Genomic DNA, 10,444 nt, shown 5'->3' with positions numbered 1-10,444 from the left:
AGTTATTACAAAAGGAAAACTTCCAGGAATATTACAGCCAAATTCCAGAGATCCCAGGTCATGGAGAAAATGTTGCAAGCAGCTAGAAAAAGGGAATTCAAATACTGTGGAGCTACAGTAAGGGTAACACAAGATCTATCAGCATCTACATTAAAGGACTAGAGGGCATGGAATATGATATTCCAAAGGACAAAGAAACTTGGACTACAGACAAAAATCACCTATCCAGCAAAATTGGGTATAATCTTTCAGGGGAAAATGGGACTTCAATGAAAAAGAGGACTTTCAGGCATTTTTTTTATAAAAGACCAGAATTGAATAGAAAATTTGACTTTCAAATACAAGACCCTAGAGAAGCATAAAAAGGTAAACATGAAAAAGAAATCATGAAGGATATTAAAATATTAAACTGTTTACATTTCTATATGGAAGATAATACTTCTAACTCATAAGATTTTTCTCAGTATTAGGGCAGCTGAAAGGAATATACTTAGACAGAGGGCACACATGTGAATTGAATATGAAAAAGCGTTTATCTGTAAAGCATTTATTTTTTGTTTATCTTTGTTTTGCCGGGGTATGAAGGGTGGAGTGGCTCATGTCTGGGGCTGGATAAGGGCTCAGGGCCTCCTGGGTCCAAGGCTCATGCTCTGTCCACTGTGTCACCTAGCTGACCCATGATGACATCTTCAAAATAAAGTTAAGGAGTAAGAGGAATGCACTGGGAGAAAGGGAAAGGTAGAGGTGAACTGGGGAAAAATAGCTCACATAAAAGAAACAAGAAAAAGCTTATGGAGTAGAGGGGAAGATGGGGAAGGAGTGAGGGATTTAATGAACCTTAATCTCATCAGAATTGGCTCAGAGGGAATAACATACACACTCATGTGGGTACAATAATATATTATGCCCTGAGGAAAAGTGGAAGGGGAAGGAGATGGGGGTGGGGAGGCCAAGGAAGGAAGGGCAGATTGGGGGAGGAGGCAGTAAAAAGCAAAACACTTTTGAGGAGGGATAGGTTGAAGTAAGATAGAAAATAGAGTAACTATCAAAGAGAGGGAATAAAATGGAGGGTAATACAGTTAACAATAGTAACTGTGAAGGAAATGATGAGCAGTCTGATATCAGAAGGATGTATGAAAAATGCAAACCATCAACAGAGAAAGAACTTATGCTATCTGAATACAGATTAAAGTATAATTTTATTTGTTAGCACCTCTTTCTAAAGATATTTTGTCTATTTTCTTTCTCAACCTGACTAATGATAAGATGTTTTGCATAACTGCACATGTATGACATATTGAATTGCTGGATTTCATAGGGAGGGACAAGAAAGGAGGGAAAAAGAAAGTTTAGAACACAAAGTTTTAAAAAATCAATGTGAAAAGTAATGATGAGCAGGAGGAGTTCAGAGAAACCTGGAAGGACTTACATGAACTGATGCTGGCTGAGAGGAGCAGAACCAGGAGAACATTGTACATAATAGCAGCAACATTGTGTGATGAACAATGGTGATAGATTTAGCTCTTTTTAGAAATGCAATGGTCCAAAACAATTTCAAAGAACTTCATGATAGAAAATGTTCTCAACATCTAGAAAAAAGAACTGTAGTTTATAAATGCAGATTGAACCATACTGTTTCTACTTTTGGACTTTTTTTCCCTTATTTTTTGAGGTTTTTTCCCTTGAGTTCTGACTCTTCTTTCACAATATGACTAATTTAGAAATATGTTTAATGTGATTGCACATATATAACCTATATTAGATTGCTTTCTGTCTTGGGGATGAGGGAGTAAAGGAAGGGTGGGAGAAAAATTTGGAACTAAAAATCTTATGAAAACAAATGTTGAAAACTATCCTTATGTGTAACTAGAAAATAATAAAATACTGAGCTTAAAAAAAAGAATAAAGTGAATTATTGGGAATAGGGAGCCAACAGGCTGCCTAAGGATGTAAGAACTGACCCAGGTCAGAAACAGAGAAGTTCAAAGCTGATCAACAGTAGAATCACCTACTGCACTTCCAATCTAGGAAAGAAGGAAAACTAGCCTTAAAAAATAAACATTTAAAAAAATTGTATGTATCAACTTTCTCTGATTCCCCAACCTAGGGATAATCTCTGCTTCTTTATGCTCTCATAATACTTTGTACCTCTCTTATGCACTTTCAGACTCTAATTTCATTGTACTATGTACCATCCTATACTCACATACAAAGTAATGTAGATTTTCTTTATGCAAAATGTTGGCTTTATTTGTAGACAGAAGAGATAGTTGACTATGTGGCATAATTTAAGAGTTACTGGGAAAGACACCCCACTCCCAAATATCTCCTGCACTCATTTGCCTCATGGTTTGAGATTCTTGAGTTAATAAGATTCCTCTGTCTTATTAATCCTGAGGAAAATATAACAAATCCATATCACTCCTTTATACCTTAGCATAAAATAATTTACAAAATAATTTCTTCTGTTACTGCCAGATGAGATAAAAAAATTAATAAAAAATATTTGCATTTTTACCATTCTTGTGTTCCCAATTCTCTCTCTCCCTCTTTTCCCCCTCATTGAGAAGGCAAGTAATTTGATATCAATTTTACATGTGAAGTCATGCAAAACAACCATTTCCATAGTAGCCATGTTTTTAAAAAAAAGGGAGGAAAAAATGAAGAAATATGCTTTAATCTGCATTCAAAGTCCATCAGTTCCCTTACTAGCATTTTCATCAAGGGTCCTTTAGAACTATCTTGGATCATTGTATTGATTGGAGTAGCTGTTGATCTATTTACAATCTTGCTGATATTTGGTACAATGTTCTCCTGGCTTTGCTCACTTTACTTTGTATCAGTTCATAAAAGTCTTTCCAGGTTTTTCTGAAATCTGCTTGCTCAACATTTCTTATACAATAGTATTCCATTACAATCATATGCTACATCTTGTCCAGCCAGTCCTCAATTGATGGATCCCTTCAATGTCTAATTCTTTGTCACCACAAAAAGAGCCATCATAAATATTTTTTTTACATGTGGATCCTTTTCCTTTTGTAATGATTTCTTTGGGACACAGACCTAATAGTGCTATTGCTGAGTCAAAGGGTATGCGAAGTTTTATAGCCCTTTGGGCATAGTTCCAAATTGCTCTCCAGAATGGGTAGATCAGTTCACAACTCTATCAACAATGCATTCATATCCATATTTTCCCCATCCCTTCCTTCATTTTGTTATTTTCCTTTTCTGTCATATTAGCCAATCTGACAGGTGTGAGATAATATTTCAGAGTTGTTTTAATTTGCCTAAATCAATTGTGATTTAGAGCACTTTTTCATGAGAGCAAGGAATTTGTATGGGGCAAGAGGAAGGAATAATTCTGGATCAAGGAGGGACACAGATCTAAGTTAGGGTTTGGGAGCCTTAGGTAGCAGTTTTGGAACATTAGGCAACTTTAAGGGGAAGAGGGCACTAGGAGGAAAGAAAGGGATAAAAATAAGAAGGAGATGGGAGTTTAGTCAGAAGATAGATAGATAGGTACATAGATACATAGATAGGTAAATAGATACATAGATATATGATAGATACATACATACATACATAACATAGATAGATCAAACACATACTCTAAGAGCTGGTAGAGAGTGAAAGATCATATAGTCCATTCTTCTTAATTATGTTTAAAACTCTTCCAGAGCAGGGGTTCTTAACCTTGGGTCCATGAACTTTGTTTTTAAAGATTTTTTGATAACAATACTTCAATATAAGTGGTTTCTTTTGTAAGTCTATGTATTTCATTTTATGCATTTCAAAATATTCCTTTAAGAAGGGATTCATAGACTTCCCCAGACTGACAAAAGGATGCATGAGAAATTAAAAAAAAAAAGTTAAGAACACTGGCTCCAAATCAACACTGGACACATACCTATGGGCTCTTTCCCTTCAAGGATAAAGACTAAAGTCAAATAAAGTGAGTAGTCAAACTAAAAGTAGTATGCTGGAGGATATAGCCTGCTGATAGCAGCCCCTGTCCTCTCCTCCCTTGTCTACAGGTTCAGTTCATACATCTTTTCAGGTCTGCTTGGAGTCTAGAGTCACAGAGCATTCTGTGGCATGTAAGTGAAGCTTAACTAACCAATGAGGTGTTAAGTTCCCATATTTGGAAGGGCTATTACTGGAACTTATAGCACTTCCCAGATCTAATGGTCATACAGATGTTATGAAAGAGTGGAAAAGCTGAAGACCTGGTGATCACAAGGTTATTTCAAAAGAGCAGAAAACCCTTAGGTTACAGACCTAGATTATTTGACATGGGTGCAGGGCCTTGTCAGTGCATCATAGTTAAAATGGTGGTTACATACATATGGGGCATCTAGGTGGCACAGTGGATAGAGCACTGGCCCTGGAGTCAGGAGGATGTGAGTTCAAATCCAACCTCAGACACTTGACACTTACTAGCTGTGTGACCCTGAACAAGTCACTTAACCCTGATTGCCTCAAACATCTGACATCATCTCCAGTCATCCTGATGTATATCTTGACACTGGACCCAGATGGCTCTGGAGGAGAGAGTGAGAGAGTGAGGCTGATGACTTTGCACAGCTCTCCCTTACTTAAATCCAATTTACTGCAAGTCATGACATCAGCTCCTGATATCACAGTCCTCTTTGAGAACGAAGGACCACCAATAACATACAGCATATTGCTAGAATAGCATTGTTCTCTCCTCACAAGCCTCCATGAAGCTCTTCTCTGATTCCCTGATCTGGGTGTAATCTCTGCCTCCTTGGGTCTCTCATAGCAATTTGTGCCTCTCCTAGCACTTACAGAGTCTAATTTCATTGTACTTGCCTACATATGTGTTTTATTTCCCCAACCAATTCATTGGCTCTTTTAGGTCAAGAATCATGCCTCATTTCTTTTTCTAATCCTAGCATTTAACATAGTGTATAACTATTTTTTTTGCTCCAGACCTATGATTTCATTAATGTGTGAATGTGGAATCATATATTTAAAAAGGGAAGGGAGGGGCAGCTAGGTGGTGAAGTAGATAAAGTACTGGCCCTGGATTCAGGAGAAACGGAGTTCAAGACTCAGATACTTGACACTTACTAGCTGTGTGACCCTGGGCAAGTCACTTAACCCTCATTGTCCTGAAAAAAAAAGGGAAGGGAACTTCAAAGCCCTATAGTCCTATCTCCTTTTACAACTGAAGAAACTGAGGCTCAGAAAGATAAAGCAACTTGCTCAAGGTCACATAGGTTGAAAAGCCCTGGTCTGAATCCTGGTTTGTTTGTTTGTTTGTTTTGGGGGGGTTTTTGGTGGGGCAATGGGGGTTAAGTGACTTGCCCAGGGTCACACATGTTTGTTTGTTTTTAACACCAAAGCCATTGCTCTTTTCACTGTGCCAGGAAATTAATTTTACTTATTTTATCAAAGTACATACTTTTTGCAACTTAGAGCATTGGAGATTTCCCTGAAGCAATGAGAGTTTAAATTACTTGATACAGGTTTCACAGTCAGTACAGATACAAAGCAGGACTTGAACCGGGTCAATTAAAATTTGGAGAAACAGATGGTGGAGGGGACATAGAAGGAGAGAAAAAAATGACCATGGAAAGAACTAGAGAGGCAGAGATGATCTCAAGAGGGAGAACTAAGTAAAGTTTTGTGTGGTCCCAGAAGGAGAGAATTGTTTCCTGCTTGTTTCTTCAGTTGTTTTTTTTTTTCAGTAAGTTTACAAAAAAGAAAAATAATTAGCCTCCTAGGAACCAAGGCAGAGAAACTTTCGAGAATGAGAAAACCCTTTACAATGAATACAGCAGACCAGCTCCATTCAGGGAGAGTAGCAGGGGATAATGCATTCCAGAGATCCTAACAAATGGCTCATCTCCACCTATAGTTTTTGTAACATGTAGAGAAACCCACTCAATTAAGAACGAAACAACAAAGTTTTAACAGAAATAAATGAAGGCCTCTGGGTTATGAGTCTATAACATAAGTTCCATGGGTTGGTACCTATTTTCTGGGTTTGTGAAACCAAATATAGAGAAATGAACAATCAGGAAACTTTTCTGTGCTCTGTACTTCAAGAAAATTTGACCACAACTAACTCCCCCAGAGAGAAGCCTCCCCTTCCTTCCTATTTTGGGGGAGGTCACATTCCCTGGAGATGTTGCAACCTATATGAATAGGAAAGGCCAGAACTCTGTATGTGTTCACTCTATAACCCTGACTTCTCAGATCACAAACAGAACTGCTGGGAACCCCTTCTCCTATACTGAAGCTTGCCATCTTGCCTTCTCTGTCAGTCTCTTCCCTCTCTAATCTTCTCCCTGGTCAGTCCCCACTATTAACATCCTATCTACACTACCAGCTTCCAAGACCAGTGGTGCTCTCTCCAAGCTGCATTTAAGTCCCCCAGCTTCAGTGTGCATGAGGTAAAGGGTCTAAAGTACAGGAATTGAAATAGCTGTATCTACTTCAGGAGGGGCAGCTATAACTAAGGATTCCATTGAAAGAAAGATGGCTGTAGTATGGATAGTTACTGTTAGGAAGCCTTGAACACCCATCTAAAAATCAGTATAGTTCATATTGATTTATGTGTTTCTTTGAATGTTGAGATCAAGTCTGTCACTATGCTATAACTTTTATATCTCATCAATTTGTCCAGTTAGCCATCCTCATTTGAATCTGATAGCATCATCCAGGGGCTTAAATCTGTCATGGACCTATAATAGTGGAAATAATACTTAAAATACTTTTTAAAAAAGAAGAAGAAGAAAAAGACTTGAATTTCCAGGCTTCCAAACCCCCTCTATGCCTTGGGGCTAATGAAAAAGATCAGCGTTTAGGCCAAAGGGCCCAAAGAGAGTGACAAAGGAGGGCTGAATTCAGTTAGACTTTGAATCCTGGCTCTATAAGACTTGGCAAGGGACCTATACTCTCTCTGTACCTCAGTTTCCTCATCTGTAAAGTGAGAAGCAGATTGGACTAAATGTCTCCTACAGTCTCTTCCAGTTCTTAATCTTTCATCCTACGTGCCCTGGGAATAATTGTCTTCTAAGTTGCTCGTGTTTTCAGTGGTGTCAGTGTAAATGTGGTGCCTTTGTGAAGTATCCCAATGAGAACTGAGATTCAAGAGATTAACTGGGGTGACATGAAATTACCATGGGGGGGTCATTGCATCCTGATATCTCTAAGCAAAGGTCTTTAACCCTCAGAAAAGATATTTCACTAGGGTTTTCTGCAGTAGGCAGAGAAGGGGCTAGATTACCTGATATCCATAAAGGGCAAAGATCAATTAATTAATAAACAAGCATTTATCAAAGTGCCTACTGTGTGCCAGGCACATGCACACACATACACATACACAGACATACACACATACAAATACACAGACATACACGCATAAAAAAGAGAGTTAGGGAGTGAAATCATTTCTTAGGAAAGAACCAATGAGTTCAAACCACTATGAAGGAGATGAGGGCTAAAAGTTCCCCTAGCTGAGAAACAGATGCCACATGTCTGGGAGGTAGCTAGATCTCAAGAACAAGCTTGAGTGAAGGCTCTGAGATACAGAGCCAGTTAAAGGTAACCTGGACTTGCATCTCCCTGGAGTTGACAATTACCTTTTAATGGTCCCAGGCATTATAATATAATTCCTTCTGATTCTTTAATGGGGCAACCTGACTGGTAACACCTGGTAAGAACTGATACTTGGTAAACAGCAACTTTGGTGTTAGGCAGCCTTTACCTCATTCTAGGAGTAACCCTACAAGGCTTATCCAATGAGAAGCCCATGGTGTCTACTTAGTCATGGGTTGCCATGCCCTCTCTGCTATCCCACCCTCTTCTTGTGAACATTTGCCAGGTGTCAATCTCTATCCTGGTAGAAAATATATAAGACATTCAAAAGAAACATATGTGGATGGAAATAAAGACACCGAAGCTAGGTTGGAAGAAAACAACCTTTATGAAGCAATGGGTTTCCATTATTTGCTCTACAGTACCAGAGAAGCGAACTTCTTCTGTCTTTTTTATGTTGATGGGGCATGTCGATGCTAATGGGTTCTAAATGATTAATGAATTCCATAGTGAAAAAAGAAGAAAAAAGAAGAAAAAAGTTAAAGGTAGCCTGGAAGTGGCAGGGCTAAAGATTCAGAGAGAGAGAATGGGAGCAGAAGAAGCTAAGGAAATAGTAGTCCTGAACAGCACATATGCAGCTGAAGCTCCTTGAAACTTAAAACATGGTCTGTGTTCTCCAATCTTCTTATCTGAGGGCTCCTGAGTCTCTGGAGAGTATCTTCTTGACAATGTCCTCAATGACCTCCTTGACTTTCTCATTCCGAAAGGTAAAGATGAAGGGGTTGAGGAAGGGGGTCACCACAGATGTCATTAGGGCCACCACCTTGTTGAGGTCTGTGGAATGACCCTTGCTAGGCCTCACATAGATGAAGATGGCACTGCCATAGCCAAGCACCACCACAGTGAGGTGTGAGGCACAGGTGGAGAAGGCCTTTTGGCGGCCAGAGGAAGAGGGAATGCGCAGCACTGAAGCCACAATGAGGATGTAGGAGATCAAAATTAGCAGCATGGTGGTCAACACAAAGAGAAGAGAAAGGAAGAAGTCCATGCGTTCAATGTGGTGGGTTTCTGAACAGGAAAGTTTTAGGAGTGGGGCAGAGTCACAAAAGAAGTGGTCAATGACATTAGGACCACAGAACCAGAGCCGGCTTTTCTGGATGGTGGGGGAAATAATGGAGAAGAAGCCAACCACCCAGCATGCCACCACCAGCCTAACACAAACCTGGCTACTCATGATGGTTGGGTAGTGCAGAGGGCGGCAGATTGCAACATAACGATCAAAGGCCATGGCAGTGAGAATAAGGAAATCAGTGGAGCCCAGGGAAAAGTAGAAGAATGACTGAGTCAGGCATTCAGCCAGGGAGATAGTTTTGTGTGTGGACAGCAGATCAGCCAGCATCCTGGGCACAACAGTGGAAGTGACAAGCATCTCCATGAGGGAAAAGTTGCAGAGGAAGAAGTACATGGGTGAGTGGAGGCGAGAGTCAAGGTAGGTGATTGTGATGATGGACAGGTTGCCCAGCATGATCAGCATATACACTAACAGAATAAATAGGAAGAGAAGAACCTGGAACTCCCGGAGATGAGAGAAACCCCAGAGCACAAAGTCCCTGACCACGGTGTGATTGTTCATCATTCAGGATACCAGCATACTGTGGTAGCTGTGAGGCGGCCAAGTCCATTAAGAGGTCACCCAAGGCTAGTCATCTCACTCACATATATATCCCCTAGGGTCTTTGGAACATTGGTCTTCTGGATATGAGTGCTTGAAAAACCTAAGGTGATACAATCCAATTAGAATTTCAAACAAAGAAAGGAGAAGTAAGAAATTTGCTTGAGGGGAGGCCGGCATTTGCTCTGGATATTGCAGTATCACCTTTTCTTAGAGGAAAAGTTCCATCCAAGTGCTTTGGAGATCTAAATATCCTAATCCCAAGTGGAATCAAACCATGTTATGGCCAATATAGATCTAATAAATGAACAAAAACAGGAAACTGGACAGTAGATTAGCAAAGCACCAGAACTTCCTTCTAGAGAAAAAATAGGTAGATTCAACAGGACTTATTATCTGGCTACCTTAGGTGTGGCACCTATATAGTTTTCCATCAAATACTTTCTATAGACACAGTACTTGGCACCTGCCCCATGTCTCTGAATTCATTGCTCACATCTTTGCTTCTAGTAATCAATTAATAAGTAGCCATTGAGTCAATGAATCAGTGAAAGATTAATACTCCCCACGACTGTTGGCCACCACCAGCAGGGTTATAATCATTCTATCTCTAGAGAAAGCTGGTGGGGGGGCAAGGGGAGAGAGGAGAAAAGGAAGACTCTTTCCATCTTGGAATAATAGAACCTCAAATTGACATTATGACGGCTCTGATTTGGAGGTCCACAAACACTTGAATTTTCTTTACTCTGACACATCCCTTCGGCAACTGATATTATAATAAGTCCTCAAGAACCTACAATGTACTCATTGACCAAATAGTCAAATTCAGGTTCTTCATCTTGGCTTTCTAAGAGCCCCCCTCCAACAATCTAGTCCCATATACTTAACCTACTTCATCTGATTCCACCACACCTAGTTGACCTTATTGAGAGTTGAATGTTTAAATGAATGTTGGAATTAGAGTAAGAAGACAAGGATTCTCATCCTAGTTCTACCACTAACTGACTTTGTGACCTTAAAATCACTTATCCAGAGGAATAGTTGTATAATAAAGAAATCATTGGATTTGGTGTCAAGATGATTGAGGTTCAAATCCTGGTTATGCATTTTACTGACCAGGATCTTGGACAAGTCACTTCACCTCCCTTGTAAAGTGGGAAGCATTAGACCAGCTGCCCCTTTCAGCTCTAAATCCTGTGAGAG

General features: G+C 39.7%; 1 protein-coding gene across 1 annotated transcript; it reads right to left on the bottom strand.

Annotated features, from left to right (window-relative positions):
- Positions 1-8,254: 8,254 nt before the first annotated feature.
- On the bottom strand, positions 8,255-9,202 carry LOC122727766 (olfactory receptor 6V1-like). The gene has a single exon (XM_043965552.1). The coding sequence runs from the start codon at positions 9,200-9,202 to the stop codon at positions 8,255-8,257; it is 948 nt and encodes a 315-aa protein (XP_043821487.1).
- Positions 9,203-10,444: the final 1,242 nt, after the last annotated feature.

The sequence above is a fragment of the Dromiciops gliroides genome, chromosome 5 (genome assembly GCF_019393635.1).
Source record: "Dromiciops gliroides isolate mDroGli1 chromosome 5, mDroGli1.pri, whole genome shotgun sequence".
NCBI classification, from domain to species: Eukaryota; Metazoa; Chordata; class Mammalia; order Microbiotheria; family Microbiotheriidae; genus Dromiciops; species Dromiciops gliroides.
The sequence above is the reverse complement of the archived record's forward strand: the minus strand, read 5'-3'. Positions and strand labels throughout refer to the sequence as shown.

Bases quoted from the DNA above. Each gene is read 5' to 3' on its own strand.
- LOC122727766 (XM_043965552.1), bottom strand. From the start codon at position 9,202: ATGAACAATCACACCGTGGTCAGGGACTTTGTGCTCTGGGGTTTCTCT.